This window comes from Erithacus rubecula, assembly GCF_903797595.1.
Source record: "Erithacus rubecula genome assembly, chromosome: 5".
Classification (NCBI taxonomy): Eukaryota; Metazoa; Chordata; class Aves; order Passeriformes; family Muscicapidae; genus Erithacus; species Erithacus rubecula.
Window position 1 is genome coordinate 64,962,790 of NC_136687.1, and position 21,158 is coordinate 64,983,947.

The window sequence follows — 21,158 nt, forward strand, 5'->3', positions numbered from 1 at the left end:
TCTGTTACTTGATTAAACAGATAGCAGAGTATGTGTCCTGGTCTGAAGTAGGAAATGGTTCTTTAGGAAGCTTTGGGAAATCTATCACTTCTCTCACTACTCCAATGTAACTCTAAAGGCAGTTAATGATAACAATTGATGCTGTGCTTTACAAATTTAGCCCTTGAGGGATTGATGTGCTGAGTGTCCCCAGAAGAGTACTTGACTGGAAAATCAAACTTAGGGACTGAGGTAGAAAAGGATCCTCGAGTAGGCTAAATGAACAAAATATAAACACAGCTCCAAGAACTAAGAGGAAATTAGTGAAGAACTAGAATGGCTCATAAATCTAGAGAGACAAAAATATGTGTATCTGGAATCTTGGAATTCAAATTCAATTTGTATTTAGTGTTTGGCTGAACTTTTCAGACAACATTTTACAATGTTTGTCATTTGCTATACAATTTGTACATTTTGTTATAATTTATAGACACAGTCTCTCTGTTTCCCTAAATATGTCTAGAAGCAAGGCCTTTAGACAGATTTTGCACATATTTGATCAGTGACATCCATACAAAAAACCTGAAAATCTGTTCCCACTGTATTTAGGAATACCTGTAATACAAGGCTATCTTATAGGTTTAGGTTATTAGATCCTAAAAGACTGGGGGTAGGAAGATAAATAAGGTCTGAGAGATGAAATGTTACAGCTCTATTGAATTCCAATCCAGCAAATGGCACAATAGAACAAGTTAATTCCTAAATTATCATGGAAACTAGAGCAGCCTCTGAAGTGAGACTCACACACTTGTGTGCCATTGTTTAAAGCTATCTTCTAAGTCTGAAGCCTGAAAGAAAGCTTTGCATTTCCTTGAAAGTTGAAAGAAAATAAGAATTTGTTCAAATTCCCAATGAACACATCTGGAATAGCCTCCAGTACTTTGCAGCCAACTTTCAGAGCCAGACACTGTGAGGTTTCTCTGGTTTTATCTGCACCACAAGCTGTGGTACAGCACAGACATAATTGAGCTGTTCCTGACCACTCTGCCTTGGCTGCTGAAAACAGGATCCTTATTAGTGCTGACATTAGTGCAAGCTTATTTATCTCACTCTCCCTCTGCTGGTTTACTACCATGCTTCTCAGAATGTCTTCTCAGCCTCAAATTAAATTGCAAATTATAATGTTAATTAAATTGTTCTTTTTTCCTGGCTATCTTTGGTTTCAAGAAGTTCCCAAACAAACAGTACCATAAGGCCTTGGAAAAAAAGACATGGGGAGAAGCCACTGGTCTTCTTTTGACTGAAAATCAACTGGATGAAAGGTTTCTGTCATGATCACACTTCTAGATTGCCATCTCCTAGTATCTTTTTACATAAATCAGAGGTTGTTAAAGCCTCAGAACAGGTACTTCAAAATAATCCAGGTTACTTTAAATATTACTAAAAGCATTTTGATTTGTTGTTTTTGGGGTTTTTTTCTCTAAATGAATGGTCTTCAGCACAAGTTTCATGAATACCTTTGTCATCAAATTATAGGGATCAGTAACCTCTACTGAAGAAAAAGCAAGTCTTGATGAGAAACTTTAATGAATCTGCACTGGGGGGCATTAACCTCATTGCTGTGGTTTGCTGGAGCCTGAGCAGGGCCCAGCCCAGCAGCCTCACTAAGGACTGGCTGCCAAAAACAAGTTCTGCATATGGGATGTGAAATAAGTCAGGAATACATCCTTTACGAGGCTGCATGGAACACAGGCTATTTCCTTGGATCATTTCCCATCATTTACCATTTCATTAGTATGAACCCTTCATAGCCTGTGAGTGCCCATGAGCACATATCCTCTATATGTAATGTGTGCTGAGACTGTGCCTCGTGGGGCTTTTCAGTGTTTTCCCCTAAATAGAAAATTTTCTCTGAAAATTTGTTTTGGTTAAGTTCTGGTAAGAATTATAAGGAATTTTTCTTTTCCTTTTCATAGGAGACAAGTTCCAAAATGACACTTTCATTCTTGCAGTTAGTAAAAGGAATTTGTACCTGCCCTACAACTGAGTACTTTAGGGCAGTGTACAAAAACTTTTGAGATACAGATATAGACACTGATGATATAGATATGAGCTTTTCCAAACTTTTCAAAAGACTTAAGGAGTCTTTCAGGGATCACATGCAGTAAAATTCTACTCTCTGGTGATGAACTAACAGCCTCTTTTCTCCTGCTGTTTCCAACTGATACAGATTAAACCCCTTTCTCTCTGTCTTGGATGGTGTTGGGGGTTAGGATATCCTTTTACACCTAAATTACAAAAGGAAACAACATTCTTTCCAGTACAAGCCATAGGTGGATGAAACACTTTTAACTGTCCTTGCAGGGAATGTCAAAACAGGCAGTGCAATCCTTCTTACTTTAGCAATAGCAATAAACCATTGCTTGATAGTTTGCTGATTCCTAGATGATCTCTTAGAAAAGATAAATTGACAGCTTTCTCCACATCTAGTCACTGACGTATTTGCATATATCAAATGAGAATACATGGAAAAACAATGATTCAAAATCAGAGATCAATGTTCTATCACAGAAGGCAACCAAAATATAACCTATGACAGAGTAGATCCCCCATATTTATAGTGCAACTTCTGGCCAAATTCCACTGGGTGACACTGACAGGCTGGTGTTTCAAATCCATGTTCAGTACATGTGTGATTAATTTACTTCATCCATATGGGATTCTGAGAATTTATTATTAATATCTTTATCAGTAATAAATAAATAAATAACCAGTTATAACAAAAAAAATTCCGAATTTGTGACAGGGGTAGAAATAGAGGTAAGGAATTCTGACTCTTTGTCTATCAAGTCAGTAAAATTAGTCAATTAGACAAAAATGGCAGGAAATCAGAAGGAACTAAATCCTTACTTGTATCCAGGATGGAATTGCACTGCGGGAAGGCCTGCTCATGTAACTGAGAGCTTGAGCCACTGTAGAACTCAGCATCTCTCTCTGGTTCACAGCTCCAGCTTTTCCCACATCTTTCTCCAGCTCCTTTATTTCTGTGCACTGCAGTGGTATTAACTAACAGGTCAGATGGAAACTGTCCTTTCCCACAAAAAAACGAACTCAAAGAGCAAGTCTTTGAACTAGACCAGGCTGGGTGAGACCAGAGTTCTGGCCCACGCTCAGCCCCTCACCCTGCATCCCTCCTGCTATTCCAGCAGCACGAGTGTGTCCGGAGAGAGCTGATGGCCAGGTCCCAGCACAAGCAGCCCATGCCCCTTGCACTGTCCCTGCTCCCCAAAGTGCCTGGCAGAGCCCCCTCTGGCTGTGAGCAGCTCTGGCAGCTGGGCACAGAGGGAAAAGCGCTCCCTTGGGGCGGCCCTGCTGCCCCTCTGCCCGCGCACGCCTCTATCAGAAGGTGACAGCCACCAAATATCAAAGACTGTTTTTCCTCTCCAAGCTCCCTGCCTGTTGTTTTCTCTCCAAACACGAGTCCATCTGCGCCTTCCCAAGCGATGGACGTGCGGCGACATCTGCGTCACTTCGAAAAAAGCATTTGTGTGTTTGCTTCTCACGGGAAGTGGGAATTGCCAAGAAATAATTGTCAAGACCCTTTGTTGTTTTTCCCTTTCTGTACCTATTATTTCTGAGCAACCTCACCAACACAAATCTGATTTAATCTCACAGAGTTATGGACAGTGAGGTTCTTGAAGCTTCAGAAGAAATATTCTTGATTCCAGAGGGTATTAATTTACTTCATTAGATCACAGAGATAACCCGTATCTACACTGAGCTCCCACTGACATCACTGTACTTCCTGTGTGGTAGCAAAGTTCTCAGGGCTGTTCTTTGGGCTCTACACTGTATTAGTCACTCAGAGACATTCAGACTGATGGACACTTCTAGGCATTCCCAAGACTGGAGACAGAGACAAGACCATTTTTGTAAACTATTGTGGGACAGAAGTAATAAACATGTTATTTTAGAAAAAGCTGAATCTGGTGGTTCAGGAAAAACAGTAACAGCTTTTAAAGCTGCCAAAGTGAAATAACACATTAGCATCATTCAGATTTGGTGCTTTCTCATAGTTTTGATAGAAATACCAATTCAGGTGCAAATCTCCCAAGGAGGGCAAATTGTCACCATCAACAAGCTTCTCCTTTATACTATATTTACATAAATACAGATAAATCCTGGTGAAATAAGTCACTCTTAACATACAATACAGGATGGAGAGACCCACAAATCTGCTTCTCAGATTGAATTACTTTTGCAGTCTTGTGAAGAGAATATGATGGTGAAAGGGACAGCAAAGATTTGTCCAGGTACCCCTGCATCCGTTTCTGCTCCTGAGCCTGTGACATTTCTACCACATTCTGCAGTGAGTGAGGTCACTGACAGGCACGAATCTGTGCATCATATCCTGTCCTTTTCTCAGAAAGATGGAATAATGAGCCACTCCTTGCCATAAAATACTTGCCTTTTGCAATTCCACTTTTTTTCCTCATTATGATCAATTTATTTCAAGGCAGCTAAGAAGAACAAAGCATTTTGTTTCAACTCTGCAAAAGATATGGGATATTCCTGAGGAAAACCAAGCCGTGCAGTGACAACACTGATTAAAAACACAACACTTACTATTCAATGCAGTTTTTGACTTATCCCTTCTGTGGCAGGAGGGACATTATTTTGATAATGGGGATGATAAATTATGGAAAGAAATTAAAATCTTTCATTCAAACCTTTCAGATGTACCCTTAAAAAAAACCCATCAGTTCTTCATTGATTTTCCTTTTTCTTTGGAGATTGTGTTTGTGAGTTTCAGCTCATCCTTAACTAATAAAAGTTTACACAGACACAAGGGAATTGTAGCATGAAACATTCAAAATTACGAGATGAGAATAAAAAGTAAACAAAATTTGAATATTTTGGCTTCTCAAAACCAAATTATCCATTCAATCACATTTAAAATCTGCTTTACATTCCCCAAATGAGAACTTCTGGCTCAACAGCCAGTATAATTTCATAAATATTGCTGTTTATCTGCAAAAGCTTCTAGATTAGTAAGCAAAGTCACAGGTTTATCCATCAAATGAAGATCTATAATATCTTAGCTAGAGGTGGCATTATGTAGCAGGTTAATATTACCTGAGGCAACTATCTGGTGGAAAGAAATTCACCTTTCTACAGGAATATTCTTGGTGTTCATAAGACCTCTGTCTTACAGTCACATTCCCAAAGCTCTAGAAAGATAAGGGAAGACACAGATTTCCTTGGAGGGATTCCTAAACTCTCTGGGCACCAGTAGCTTTTTCTTCTAGGCAGGATTACCCTGTGGGAGTTTGAATGAACTTTCTTTGAAGGACACAATTTTTGCTTCAGAATACCTCAGACTGTTCTGAGCTGCAGGTATTTTGAAAATAAAACTAGGTTTCCATACAAGGTTAAAAGTATTCCCTGAGCCCTCTCCCATATCAGATTGCAGGAGCTGGACACTACTGTGCTATCAATACAGTCAGTATATTTTTCAGGAGCAAATACAAACATTGAGTTAGAACACTTAATAGAAGTTTGCTAAGTACTTTTGCTTCCTTTCTTGGTCATGGCTCTGAGAGTGTTTGTTTAAATGAGGAGGAAAATGAATAGATTCCCCAGACCTCCCTCCACTGACAGCAAACACAGCACTCACCATCGTCCTTTGCATAACATGTGGTGAAAAGGGAAAAATTAGATTCTAATGTTAAAATACTCATTGTCTGTCACTACATTGCTTTTCACTTTTCCCATAAATGTATACTTATGGCCACTTCAGTTTCTGCTGACTCTTGTAGAGGCTTTGAGCAACATCTTTGGTCTAAATTCTGTGCTCTTATGAGCTGGCATTAATCCCAAGCTTTCCTACCACCCTGACAGCAATGCTGAGGAGGAACAGCATTGTTCAGTGCTGTGGGACTGGCCAGAGGGTGACAGCTTGTATTGGTTTTATTGGTTTAGTCAGCCACAGCCAAAGTGTGGTGTTGAGAGGAGGATGCCATTCCAGTATCCCCTTTCTGCTGGGCTGCAGAGCTGCCTGGAATGGCACATTAAAAGGCTCTTGGAAGAGCAAGCTGTGCACTATGCTCTGGGGATGAGGATCACTGTGCTCTGTGGATAAGAATCTTGGCCCTAGCACTGACAGATCAACCCCTTTCAAAGCACATTAAAACTCTCAAAAATAAAAAAGCCTTTTACCTTATCTTCTGGAATATATACCTTCCAAGAAGAAATTTTAATGAAATGTGCACATATCATTTCCTACCAGATTCACAGATATACACTTGACTGAGATGAAGACAACAGTGTTAACTATGCATTAACTTCATATCCCTTTTCTATGAATTTCTGTCAGACATCTGTGAATGATTCTGCCAAAGCTCTGGAAGCTGGCTAGGAACTACCAAGCATCAGGGAAAAGCATCTGTGCTCAGGATAGCAGGGTGTATGAATGGTGCTGCCCCTCTGCCTGTGGACCCCAGGCCATGCCAGCTGTTTGACAGGAGGAATTGGAAGGCAGATCAATGAGAGGCTCTGTGACAGAGGCCATGGCACACTCCAAAACCAGGTTTTTTTACCTTTCACTCCCCTGCTTTCATGCACTGCTCATATTGCTTCAGTTATTTAACTTCTTTAATCTAATAAACATTAATAAAGCAGCAAGTTCTCCTCCCAGCATTGAATTTTTAAATAATTTCTTTAGGCAGTGAGCTTACAGTCTACTCCTTTTCCAGGGTCAGACAGCTCAAATTACACAGTCACCTTCCTGCATTAGCACCCAGGGATTTATGGAGAAAGTTTCTATTCTGCTTTGTATTCAGTGAAAATCAACAAGACAGACAGCACAACCAGCTTTGTTGTAATGCCCTTTTCTGAAGGGAACATTGTTGTTGATTACTGAAATGCTTTTACCTTTAATGGTTTTCTTTAAATTGCTTCATTTCATTGTGTTGTGCTTAGCTCACTGGAGGTCACTAATCTGCTCCGCTGAGGAAAGATATATCAGTTGTATTTTTCTCATTTTTGAAATAAAAACAGATTAAGTTGAATTCAAATTACTCATTTTGCCAACAAGTAAGAACATAAATATTAGGAAAGCATTCCTCATCATTTTGAAGGCCTTTTCTTCTCTATTTACAGCTCTTTTTATTTGAGCTCCATGAACATTTGTGAGGGCAAAGCTGTGTTGGCATGAACAGTACACAGAGAGAATTTTGGGCCTGTAACAGAGAGTTGCTATCTCCAAATTAGATTCTTGATTAAATAAACCACATTTTGACAGTCTTAGAGATGCCTTTTAAAGGTCGAGACATTCAGCCAGAGAACAGAAACACTCTGTACGAAACACAAAGGCCTGGTCTATGTTCCAAGGACCTTTGCTAAGCAGCACAGGTCGGTGAGCAGGACACAGCGAGATCAAAAGGGGGGTAACAAACCAGAAGCAGCAGATGGTCAGATAATGATGGCTCTCTGCAGCTATTGACTCGTGTCTCTGAGCACTGCCAAAGAAGAGTTTCCTGAGAGAGATGTGAAGAAGAGTGGGTATTTTGCTCTTGCACTCGAGTGTAAGGTATTTTCTAGCACTGGTGATGACAAGAGCAAGAACAAAACTGAATATGGTGAAATGTGATGAGAACACCAGACACACCAGAAAAGAACTTTACTCTTGAGCTTGAAGCTGGAAGGTCAATGTGTAGAGGGACATTTCTCCAATTCTTTCCAAAAGAAACTAAAACTAGGAGGGCAAAGTTAGGCAAGGTAAGAAAGTTTTGCTGTCTACACTCCTTGCAAGTAGCAGGTAAGATGTGCAAGCTCCATGTGAGCAGAGGAAAAGGAGCAAGAGAGCAGAGTCCAGCCTGAAGCAAGAGAGATGTTTGTTCAAGGAGCATCAGAATAAATCCAGCTGCATTTTTTTCTATCTGTATTTTGTGGCTGCCATCATATTAACACCTTCCTTGGACTGTGCAGAGCTCCAGCAGAAGCTCCAGCACCAGCAGGCTGCTGGTTCTCTGCTGCCTGGGTGCTGTTCCCCCTGAGATGGTCACTGCCACCCTGACCCTTGATGAAGCCATGAAAACAGTGTCTCTTTCCAACAGGACACTTATTTTTTTTTAGGTTTTTACAGTATCTTGTTATATTTATCTTTCCTCTTGATGTTCTTGATGCTGGCTAGTTAATTTGAAGGGTCCAGGAGTTACAGGAACTGATAGAAATTCAAAGACACTTATAAATACACAAACAGAAAAATATTTCAGATATTTCACCACCTTTTTTTTTTTTAATGACCTTGTAGTAAGAGCTTCAGAAATTATTTTATACTAATATTCATGAGCATAACTCTTCAGAAACAGCAAGAATTAGAATCTTGGGGGAATTTAAAAAAAACAACAAAAAACCAACAAAACAAAACAAAGAAAGAAGCTCTGTTTTTGAACGATGGAGCCTGTTTCAATCCAAAGCTTTCCTACTGAGATGTGAAAGGACCAAAGTGTCCTAAAGCTTTCAACCACTTGGAATGAAAAACAGCCAGAATATGCAGGGACCCCTGAAGCAAGTAAGGCCTGTTAGCAGTGTGCATGTTTCAGTTTGATGCTCAGCTGGGCTGTATCTGTGGCAAAATCTACTTTATGCAAGTTTTTATGGCTGGAAAGCACTTGGGAGAACTTGCAGCATTCACTTTCAATTTGACCACCTTGTTTAAGAGTAACTTATATTTATTTTGTTTCCTTATTAGCAACTATAAAGATTATAGAATTCCAGTTCCTGCTCCTTTTGTTTCCATAGATATATTTATATCCTTTCTTTGTTATACACTTTCCATTCTAAATAATTCAATCTCTAGCAGGCAATAGAATTGCAACATTACAGGAATGCCAAAATTTGTTTTACCTGGTTGTAATATTAAACTCCATGTATCAGTTAAAATTAATAGTAATCCACAGAAAATCAACATCTTTCAACCTCACTAAATTCAAAACCACCAAGAAGATTTATTTGGTTTTCTACTGTTATTTTACTTTTGATGGTTTTCATTATGTACAACTCTTTATTCTCTTACCTCCCATGAGTACTTTTAAGTAGCAAAACAAGGTCAGACTTTTATTCACACACAGAGATCAAGAAATTAAGAGTCAGACACTAAGTATTTAAAGGGAAGAGCTGTGATTTACCTCCATAAACTAACAAAAATATTTTGCCTAAGACAGAAATGCTGGAAGGATAAATCAATCCACATCTGAAAGACAAAGAACAGATTAAAAGAAGATATAAATTTATCAAAAGAGCTACTCTGGCCAATTCACAGTGACATTTTTGGTTTTCTTTACACTGAAAGAATCTGTGCTGGCAAATGTTTCCTGATTTACCTGGGGTTTTCAGGCCCTTAAAGTAAGAGCAGGAGAAAAGATGTGATTTAGGGGGCCTGAAGTAGCTATTTTCCAGTTAATACAGAAATCAATCCTGTCAATACAAATTTAATCAGCTGGGAGGTTTTCCACACAAAACCTTTAATTCAGCTGTCACAGAAAAAATAGATGTTGGCAGTTCTAATCAAAAGGCACACATTGCAAATTCAGATAACAGAGTATAAATGAATCTGAAGTCTCTATAAATGTACTGAAGTCCAGAACTGCAACACTTTTCTGTCCACACTTTTACCTGGTAATGTCACTATACTGGCAGTGTGTAGGTAGCATAAAATTCTCATGAAACACAGGAATTCTTCTGCATCACTAACAAGGGAAAGCAAAATGGCAAAGATACTATGTCCCATACACAAAATCCTGCTTTTCAGTCCATTTTGCACCTCTGCCACCCAGTCTCACATGGAAAGGAGAAAAACAGCAGGGAATATGCATGTGCTGAGTGCAGGAAGAGCTGAGGAGCCAGGCTGCAGCCTGCAAGCACTCAGCTGTCCTCTCAGGCTGGCCCATGCTGCGCCACTTTTCATTTCCTCAGGGGTGCTCGTATTACTCTCTGAGCCATGAGAACACCACACAAACTTGTATCCACATAAACATTTTACTCTGGAAATAAATAAAATTAAATAAAATTCAATAAGCTCAAATGAAAACGGGTTTTTTCAAGGTTTTAAAAAGAGACCTGAGTTAGAAGCCAGAAATCAGGAACATCAGGCACAGCCAGTAGCTCACAAGCAGCCGGAAGGAGTTTTAGGCTCATCAAGAGCCTCCCTAATATTGTTCCATATAGGAGCAGTTCTGAAAAATTATGTGCTTATTTCCATCCTGCTGTCCCCACATTCCTCACTCTTTCTGCCAGCTCTCTTGTCACACAGTCTGATTCTCCCCTGCTCTAAAACTTACAGTGAAGGCCTCAAAAGTGGAGTGCACCAGAGGTGAACAGGCAGGGCTGAGCCAGCTAGACTCAGGGGTTGAGTGGCCGAGGTTCTCCTTCACCATGAGCTCAGACCAGCAGATCAGGCAGCCACCAGTGAGGTACATGCTGTTTTCAGATACTCACATTGTCCATAAGCAATGCAAATGACATTTGGATTTCAACAAAAATGGATTTAATTTGTCCCCTGCATTGGTTTTCCAGCTGCACATGAAGTACCAACTATGCTAATGGCTGCAGAAACACATGGCCATGGAAAGCCCCTGCCTCAGAAACCTAATGGTGTGCAACCTGCCTGTGATGAAATGTAAGTAGCAATTTCAGAATAGTGGTACCAAATGTGAAAAGCTAGGTACTCATCACAATTTGGACCCAACAGCTCTTGTAATGCTCACTAATTTCCTGAGAAATACAGCTTCACTTTTTCAGGAAGGCAGGGTGATGCTGACCCCAAGCTATTTGATGGGAGAATCTAAAAATCTATTTCACTGATTTGCTCTAATAGTTTTCTTTTATTTTCCAGAGAGAAACTAGTTACCAAGCATCAAAAGGTTTTGAAAGCTCCACATGTTCACAGCAGCCTTAAATCAAAAGCTCACAAAGCTTTAAAAAAAAAAAAGAGATGAGAAGGAATGAATAGGCACTGTGGGGAAAATCTTTCCATGAGACTGCTGATGATTTGGGATCAGCAATGGTACATTGTGAATAATCTCATTCAGATTCCCTTGGCCAAACAAACACCAACACCATAGATGTCTTCAGGGATAGGTATGAAAAGGGAAGGAGAACATAGAAGGATCCTGAGTACAGCATACTTCTCAAAAAAAAAAAAAAAAAAAAAAAAAAAAAAGACAATCAAATGGGATATCAAATGGGATAGTCAGAAATGGACACACTCCTTTTAACAACCTCTTTTCAGTCTTGCCTGTTCTCATACATTTTCTTCTCGAGCATAATTAAAATGCTATGTAAACCCTTTATATTCATCTAGCAGTGCTGCAGTGAGCCTTAGTTACAAACTAATCTCTTACACATTTTCCTTTCACATTGTTCAGAACAGTGAAAATTTTGTGGTTATACCTTCAGATTATAATGTTAATGTTATACATAAATAATCTCTTTATTCACTGTATTTACTACTTTTGTTGCTTTTTCACAGAGATTAACATTTTCCTTCAATGCCAGAATATGTCTGTGCATTCCTGAAATGCCCTGAAAACAATTTTTATGTCCACTGCATAGTACTTCACCAGCTCTGTGCCACTAAAACATTCCTTATGTGATCTATTTGAGAAAAAATTCATATGTTCACTACTAAGATGCCAAAACATCAAGAACTAAAATAATACCAGTTTAACAGGTATGAACCCTAAACCCTAAAATTCAAAGAACCAAACTAAGCAAAGCACGTCTTGAAATTCCACCTAAGATCCCCAAGACAGAGAAGAAGCAAGCATTGTTCCATTATTTAATAAGGAAATTGCAGACCATTTTGCCTGACATCAACGTCAAGGAAACTGATGGAAAGGCTGGTACAGGAAGAAATCAGTGTACAATGAAAGGATGATAGTACAATTAACGCCAGTCAACACAGAAAATTAGTTTTGTCAGGAATAAAAATACCTTCCTATTTTCCCATGAGACCATGAATTAGTTTGATAAGCTCCTGTGAGATTTCATTAGGGCTTTGGCTCACAAGTCTACAGGGTTTTTTATAAAAGCCCCAGCAATGTATACTATTAGTCTGGTCCATACTAAATGGACCCAAATCATACTGAATAATCTGAACAAAAAAGAAAAATTATTGATGGAAAAAGCTGCAAATCACAAAAAAGTTACAGAGATATAAATTACATGAAGGGCAAGCTCTTAATATAGACCAACTAAGAATATTTAGTGAGGTCTGGCCTATATACACAGGGAAGTCTATTCTTTCATTAAAGGGACAAAGAAAATCTAATTTACAAGATTTTTGAAAAGGCCTTACTGTGAAAAGAAAGAAATAGTACAATAGGCCCAAGCAGACACATTCCCAGAGTGTAGGTAAAATTATTCTTATTGCCCAAGCTGGGTTAAACCATGACACTGGATTTGGTGCTACTACACCTGTCTGTGGTTTCAAAAAGATCATTACTGGGAGAATGTCCTGAACAAACAGCTGCAGAAAACCAAGGGCTTTACTGAGGTGGTTTTTTTTGGGTTTTTTTGTTTTTTTTTTTTTTACTGAAGCTTTTACAAATTATACTGATTTGTGATGATAGGAGGCCTTCAGAAACTCCAGTTGTTAGGTTATTGTGTGAGAAGTTCAACAGAGAATTGTGGTATAGGAGTACAGAAACAGGAGAGTAAATGCCCAATTTGCAGTGGCATGTACTTTTCATTTTTGTCATTTGCCCCTGAGTCTCCATCTCCAAACAACCACAACTAGGAAAACAAGCCCCTTATAATTTGACTCAATATTAGACTATTAAGACCAGGTGTAAACCAAATACTTCAATTCAAAATCACAGTTTCTAGTAAAAGTACTAGTAAGTGCAACTGCTAATGAAAATTACTAAGTAACTGCTAAGAAACTCTTTAAAAATAAGCTTAGCATCATTATAAATGAAGAAAGGGTTTGATATGCCATTGACAAGGGCCTGGAATGAATCTGCCCTGCAGATTTCCTACCTACCCACCCCCTCCTGAGCAAAATCCACCAAACCCCATGCATATATTATCCACCTACAGCTTCACTTACCTGAATCAAACCCCTTCACTGCCCACACTGGTGCCCTTCAGCAAACCTGCACTAAGCTTGGCCAAGTACACGGTGCAGGACAGGCACAGAACTCAGCCTGATAAATTGGAGACCAATTGCAAGCACAGGATGAAATTAAAAATGTTCAAGAGCAAGAAAATGCAGTTAGGCAGAGGTAAATATACAGGCAGCACCTGAGTACCTGGCAAGTGTATAAAAAAAGGGAACAGAGAGTACAGAAGTCAACAATATCAGGCTGTTGCCAAGAAGGCATGAGCAAGGGTGACTGTACTAGCAGGACAGAGTTTGCAAGGAATCCAAAATATTCATTCCACTTCATTGAGCTTTGATCTCTGTTCAGATGGATTACTTAATCCTAGCTTGGTGAGACACTGCAGGAATGGGAGAGACAATCTAGGGAATGCCCAAAGTGAAAATGAATTACCAGAGGGCTGGAAAATATGATGTACAAGGAAGAACTGAAAGATGTGGCACTACTTAGCTTGAAGGAGAGAAGGCTGAGAAACAGAGAGAGACATGCTAACAGCTTTCCAATTTATCCTGAGATTTCCAATAGAAATCAGAAAAAGTTAAAATTTGAGCATACTGGTAGATTTACATATCAAATGCTAATATGTTAAACTCAAATCCTAACTTACATTTTTCAGGAGATAAAGTTTGACAGTTTTCCAGACAAATATCCATGAATTACAAGCAGCTTTGAGAAGCTGCTGCTTTCCTGACGTGAACAATAATTTCTCCTGGTACTTTGATTGACGCAAGTGCTCAGTCACATTTAAATCAAAATAGGAGGAAGCTACTATTTTCCATGGCTTCCTGTAGGACATATGCACTGTTATCCCAGAGGAGAGGGCAGGTTATGCAATTGCTGAGCAGCTCTGGGGAAACATTTCCAGCAATTATTTGGAAAGGACTGAGAGAATAAACTTATAAGACATTCTCATCATTTAGTGTTTTCATCACTAAATAACAATTAGATTTTAAATTAATTGGATTTTGGTTACTATTTCACTTTCCTTATGCAATGGAATGGAAGGGAAATGGAAACTTTCCTCACTACTGTTATGATTCTTCCACTGCATGAGTGTGACTGCTGGCTAATAAAGAAGTGGAATAGTTTCCTGAGCCTTATCATACTCTAGCCTCACTGGCCATATAGTACAGTCCTAAACTAGATTTAGGTGCCAAAATGGACCAACTGTTTTCCAGATTTAAGAGACGGTAGAAAGACAGCCAATTCCCACTTCATAGCAAAGGTAAATGCTACTCCTCCAATTCATCTAATGAATAAGTCAGACAAGTTAACTATGTTGACATCTGATTTTTTTTTCTCTTTTAAAAGGAAATGAAATAGAATTATATTACTTTCAAATAACTTTAAATAAACATTGAGTTCTTTGAGCATAAATTATCACATAAATACTTTTCCTCTGGTTACATACTTCCTTATTTATTCTTACCAATTATCCTGAGTTGGCAGAATTTCTAGTTTATGTGCCTTGAGCAAAGAGAAGACAACCCCACTTTTTTATCTTCTGACATGACAATATTTGCAAAACATCCGATGAAAGACTTCAGCTAAATAATTTTTCCATCCACTAGTATGGCCTACTGATGGAAAAGCTACCTGGCTTCAACACTGAGCTCTCAAGAAGCTTCTAAACTTGAACTGGACATTTTTTATTTGTGTGTCATTTCTACAAGCCCTTCTCAGGTTTAGAGTTACTCCACATCAATTCTGTCCTCTGAGCTCTGGAAACAAACTGGAAAGCTGGGTGAGAGCTAAGATACACGGAGCTTTTTCAAAGCACTTTGGAAGCCAAAATTATGGAAGACTTTTTCCACTTTGACCATTCATTCTTTGTTATGCTTGGCCTTCACCCCCTCCTGTCACCTTAAAAACGAAAACAACATGTTCATTATTATTCATGGAAATTCATCACATACAGAGAAGGCATCCCTTTCCACCCCACCAGCTGTTTCATTTTTATTTCTTTTGGGAAAGACTATGCTATTCTTTGCTTGGGTAGCAATCCTTTGAACTGTTGCTTTGCTACTGAATTCATAGGAAGATAATAATTTGCATTGGCTTCACTGATTCTTATCTTCAGGCTAAATAAGGGCCCCAGCAGCAGCAGCTGCAGCCCCTGATCCCAGTTCCTTGTGACATGGAGTGCAGGGATGCTGGATGCACCTCAGATGGCCTGGTATTTAATGTTACATGTTTACAGTGCTCCTTGGTGCAACCTCTGTTCTGGACTGGGGTGTACTGGATGTTAGCACAGGATAAATGCTTATTTCTATTAGTGCTACTCCTAATTACATGAAATGAGACACTATCTATTGCAGCTGACATAATTGCATTGACCATTACCTTGTTATTCTCCTATGAGACAGAGAGAAAATACTAACTTACTTTTTAAATACCAGTAATTAAATTATATATTTTTATTTCTCCTTTTGTAAACAAACTCTTTCTGCCTCTTTATAAAAAAGATATTTCCATGTGTTTAGTCCTTCTTGTTTTTCCTGTCTAGATCACCTCTGATGATTCTGCAATTGCTTTTCGAGACTGGATGAGCAGAACCATGATCAATATTCCATATGAGTCCATTCAGGGAATGGCATTTCAGTTACTTATAAAATCTGTACTCTATAATTGTATGTTTTACACTGCTATTATACTTAAACATATTAACAAAGTGTCATTTTCCAAAATCTCTGCCTAGCTTAGGAGCTTTAACTGCCATGTCTACTGTAGCCTCAGAACTCTTTCTGAAAATGAAATGATTAATGCAGAAATCTGATCAATGGGTTTATTTTATTTTTTTTTCCCTAACATACCATTCTTTCCAGGTTTTGGCACTAAACATCTGCTTCATTTATTGCCATGTTGTCTGTTTATGCAGTTTGCTTGGTAATTCTGTGTTTCCCTGCTGAAAGATTTGTCTTTGCCTTGAACAGCAGCTTGACTCGTGCTGTGTGTAGCTGGCTCATGCTTTATCTTCACATTTGCTCCCTGGTCACCAGGCACAACATTCCCCCTGAGATTCCCTTTACTACAGAGTAATGCTCATGTAAAGCCTCCCTTCCTGTGTGCCTCATATTACACACTAACTCTCACAGCCAAAAGACACACATGTCCAAGTGAGTGCTACACACAGATGTTACACAAAGACACAGAAGATGAAATTTCCCCTCGAGCTAATGGACGGGCTCTGAATCCCTTTGCTGTGAAGTTCCTGCTGCAGCCCCTTCTCAAGCTGCAGAACCCCAGCCCTCTACATACATCTGTACGTAGGGTACAGATATCTCTGTATCAGGAGTCTCTATACACCTGAAAGGGGGTTAAGAGCAGCAGAAAACATTTCATGCAATAGCTCTCAACTGACTACACAGCAGACTAATTTGCAAGACTTTGTATATTCCCTTCCTCTGAAACATTCTGCTATTTGTTACCTTACCTTCAAAGACACTGCACGTGCGGCAACACAGGAAGCCATGGATATGCATCAGACTTTGTGAAAGGTGTATTGTGAATGCAGACTATAAATTACTATAAATGTGTGCATGTGCACATCACAGAATGGAACTACAATACATGAAAGGGGTGCTCAGTGTTGACCAAAACTGCAGTCCCAGCTGTCTAATTTTGAGAAAGTAGTGTTGAGCATCGTTAGAGATAGGCTGTGCTTATTCAGTCTCAAACGGATCTAACAGCTGCACTGTAGCATGAACGATTGTAAAGCCAGGGGTTTAGTACTCGTATGTAGGCTGAGGTCTGTCAGAGCACATTGGCACCCGACAGCGGAGCCCTCCAAAGTGACACTCGATTTTACCACTTTTTCGAAGCAGGCGGGGCCGCGGTGGAGGTGGAGCCGGCTGTGCCCGCTGCGGGACCGGCGGCCGGGCCGGAGATGTGCGGAGGTGCCGCGGGCCGGGCTTCCTGCTGCCCGCACACCTGGGAGCGGGGCGTAGGCAGGGCCGGGAGCTCGGGGCCCCGCCGCTGCAAAGCGGGCCGGGCCGGGCCGAGCCGAGCCGGGCGGAGGCAGCGCCGGCAGCCGCAGCAGGAGGCGGCGGAGCGGCGGCGGGAGCATGGAGCGCTGCTCTCCCCCCCCGCCGGAGCAGGAAGCGGTGGAAGCGTGGCTGGACGATCACGGCGACTTCACCCGCTCTTACTTTGTTAGGAAAGCTACGAGGTAAGACCGGAGCGGCGGCGGATAGAGGCAGTTCCTTTCTTTACAGGAAAGCCCTCGTTCTTTTCAATTTCACTTCGCTGCCTCCAAAGAAAATAAAAAGAAGCTACTCCCACCCCACCCCCGCCGGCCCCACTTTCGAAAGAGCAAGAACCACCACGCAGCAGCTCCGTCCGGCTGCCACCGAAGGGCACATGCGGCTCTTCCCCGCGGGCTCTCGCCTTCTGCCCCCGGCGCCCAGGGAAGCTGACCCAGCCCCGCAGCTCCCCGCCCTGGGCTTTTAGTTATTTGTTTTGTGTTCTCCTCGGTTCAAAACGGATCTGGTCAACTTCTCGTGAGTAGCGAGCTACTATGTATTTCCCCGCCCTGCGAACTAAGTAGAAGCCTCAAAGAGCATCTGATGTCCTGGGAGGGCGGGCTATATCAGCACTTAGTCATCTCAAAACAAAGCGCAGCTCTTCAAGAGCTCCGTCACCGTGTGGGTTCGTCACCTTTTTTTGACACGAGGGTGGCCCCCGAGCGGCGAGGGCCACGGGTTAAGCGCCGAGGGAGCTGATGAGCTGTGCGCGGTGTATTCGAGACCGGAGCTCCGCCCGACGAGGGGGGCTCGGGAGCCCGTCCAGTGGGGAGAGCGCCTCTGGGACGCTGCGCCTTCCCCGAGGAGGGAGGCGCGGGTGCAGCCTGGGCAGGGAGGGCTCGCTGTTAGGGGAGCGGGGAGCAGCCGGGCAGGCAGGGATCGCTGCTAGAGGAGCGGGGAGCAGCCCGGGATCGCTCTGCGGGAGCGGGGAGCGGGCGCGCTGCCGGCAGGGGGCGGCGCGGGGCCGGCGGGCTCGGGGGCGGCCGCTCCGCGCTCGCCCCTTCTCGGTGCCGGTTCTTGCGGAGAACCCAATATTGAGAACCTGAAGAGCTCGCCTGGGCATTTCCCCCACTTGGCTTGACATGCTGCCTTTTGGAGATAAGACGAGGTATTTGCTCACTGTTGTCACACACTTCAACAGCGGGACTTCAAGTTGAATTGGAGTAAATTCGGCTATTTTTAGAAGTGGAGTCAGGTTTCCATTTTGAATATTTTCCGATAAACAAAGCCGTGGGGATGCAGAGCCCGGGCGATCTGCTGCTCCCACGGTATATCTTAGCGGGAGCTCGGGTCAGTAAGTCCTGCGGTCGGCTCCTCGGACTCGCCGTCTCCTCTCGGCTGCGCTCCCGCTCGCACCATCTGCTCACCGCTGCCGGTTTGCTTCTTCCCCGAGTCACTCGGCGGGGATGGATGCATTCTGAATGAGGTTTTGCTGCTGCTGCTCCTCTCTGCATGGGATGGGGCGGTAAGAAGAGACATCCCCATTAATAATTGACTCGCACAGAGCTAGAAAGCTTCAGGGGTCACCTGCTTGCTTGTGACCATCTGTCAGACAGTCCCCTTTCTTCTGCTGCTGCTGAGGTTAATTTAACAAAAAAAAAAAAAAAAAAAAAAAGCCTTTAAAATGGCTTTTAAATGTTGACTTTATATTTTTTAAGGCTGTACATAGGTGCAGGATGCATAGATGGAAGTCGTTAACCTTGATGCTCTCCAGAACATGGTGTGGCACTGAAGGGCAGCTTGTTTGCCCAGGAAACAGGGTGCTTTGAGAAGTAGCATTTTCCTAGTTCAGCCTGTCACACTTCCTTTGAAAACTGGATGTAGTATTGAAGAAGTAGGAATGCTAATTAATAGTAACTGCTGTGTCAGATTTGGTTTCCCCATGGGCAGATTTGGTTAGTCTCTTTTTTTTTTTTTCCCCCACTCTGAGACACAGTTTAGCATTTGTGCCGTTCTGAAAGAGGCAGTACTTCAGAAAATACAATTCAGTCGAATCTCTGTGATGGCAATACCTCTGCAGATAGAGAGGGGTTTGCAGAAGGACTGTGGACTTTTGAGTCCTCGCTTGGCAACAATTCTATGATGTTTTTGCAATGATGGAAACACTGCAATTGCCGCAAAACTCTTTGATGTCTTGTTTGGAATGGTTTTTTTGTCCTTATTGTATAAATAGAAAACTATATATAATAAGGAATACCTCTGTTATATTAAGTTTGTATTTGAAAAGACAAATGACAAATTACTTTGTATGTTGGTTCAAAGATGATAACATGTAGAGCTGAGTGATTTGAAAGACCAGCTGCACTTTGTAAAGAGGTTTAGTGTTTCACTTGGTAGTGTTATTTAGGGCTTGAAAAAAGAAAATCCTAGCTTCTAATACCATGCTTTGTTTTAGCTGAATCTTTGCAGAGCAGAAAACATTGAACAAAGACTATGCTGTTAATGTTTTGCTACTTAGCATTATATTTACTCTCTCAAGTACAGCAGTGTTCTGTCAGCTACTTTCAACTCTATTCTAATCATTATTTACTGCTTCTCTCTCTTTTTTTTTTTTTTTTTTTTTTTTTGTGTGTTTTGTTTTGTTTCATAATATGCCAAGTTCTCACAGGTCCTGAAAGCAATAGACCAAGAAGTTAGTTTATGTGGGATCTTGTGGAGCATGGAGGGACATTCAGCTGCCAGTTGTGAGGCACAATTGTGAATGGATAGTTTCTGTATCTGCTTCTCAAATATTTCTACATAGGAATAGGAAAAAATCACCAGCTCCATCACTTATGACCACATAATACAAACAATTTCCATTCCTTCTAATGAGCTTTGAATTAGAACCTAATTTAGCAGTTTTATAATGAGTGTTGAATAGTTAATATATTTTTCTGTAATTAATTAATTCCCACAGTATTTTATACAGCAGTTCTGTTGGTAATTTCCAGACACAAAGAAGTTTTAATTAGGTGTCTAAATAATACTTAGAAGATGTAAGCTTTGTGATTTTATTTTCAAGTTTGGGGTTAGGGTTATCTCCTATAATTGAATAGTTGCCTACCGATGCAGTTTGCATAGGGCAGTTTGGTTTTAGTATCTGTTGTTGTGGTTTGAAATAAAAGTTGTATTTTCTGGCAAGGTGATGCTTCAAAAGAGGTTTCTTTCTATTCACAATTCGTTCATAAAGTGACAACTGTTGGAGTTGCTGTGCTCCCCAGCCCATGCTCTGGATCCTTGGAGGGAAGGGCTGCAGGTTTCAGCTCAGCAAGTGTGCGCCTGTGCTCCTCTCTCCGCTCCGATGTGTTGCAGAAGATGAGCACATTCCAAGGGCTTACACCTTGTGTTGTGATCTGCAATGCCTCGAGGCTGGCAGTGCCCTCTGTTGGCATCCAGCCTCCTTCCAGGCTGGGCTGGCTTTATGGATATTCTCTGATAAAACTGCATTGATTGAATTCCAGTGAGCAGTGCGAGGCTACAGTCCTACAGGTGTGTAATCCAGGTGGATGGCTTTGAGTCCTCCCTCCTTTGAGCAGGTGAATAAACTGGGATCTCGTGAGTAGGAAGGTATGGAATCAGTTGTTTATTGCTTTATTTCACAGGAAGGTGAGTGGCATGTGGAGGCAATATAAATAGCTGTTATCCTTGAGGTGCTGCTCTAGGATGATCAAAGTGCAGCACAACAGAGGGGAAGTGTGTCACCAGCACACTCAGGGACGAGATGAATTCGGTTCATTCAGTGAGCCTGTGCTAACCGGCAAAACTTCTGCCTGGAGAGTTTGGTACTGCACACCTAAGGGTCAAGAGTTCCTAAATGCCTCGCTCCTATGAAGTTTAAGTTTGGGTGGTTTTTTTATTCTCAGCTCCTCTTCTTATTTTTATCTTCCCAAAGTTTTAGAACTGCATATCATATTCTGGCTTCCCAGAAGCAGAAAGATTTTTAAGTAAGATGATTCTGCTTTGTTGCTACAATTATGGTTGTTCTAACTAGATGCTATAAAGGCATAAT

At 41.2% G+C, this 21,158-nt stretch overlaps 1 protein-coding gene and 1 long non-coding RNA gene across 11 annotated transcripts in view; one reads left to right on the plus strand and one right to left on the minus strand.

Moving 5' to 3' along the window:
* Positions 1–21,158, minus strand: part of LOC306802648 — an 81,934-nt gene that overhangs the window by 44,638 nt on the left and 16,138 nt on the right. The gene's annotated exons all lie outside the window — the stretch shown is intronic.
* PDE5A (phosphodiesterase 5A) overlaps positions 1–21,158 on the plus strand; it is a 101,962-nt gene that overhangs the window by 37,090 nt on the left and 43,714 nt on the right. For 4 of the 9 annotated variants that reach the window (XM_079307133.1, XM_079307134.1, XM_079307131.1 and 1 more), the window contains one exon: positions 10,558–10,660. In XM_079307133.1, coding sequence (XP_079163259.1) covers positions 10,578–10,660 — 83 coding nt within the window. In that variant the 5' untranslated portion in view covers positions 10,558–10,577. Of the gene's footprint in view, positions 1–10,557; positions 10,661–16,928; positions 17,314–17,428; positions 17,645–18,089; positions 18,276–18,318; positions 18,633–21,158 lie in introns of those variants that run through there. The other 5 variants (XM_079307128.1, XM_079307130.1, XM_079307137.1 and 2 more) reach the window with 4 other exon arrangements.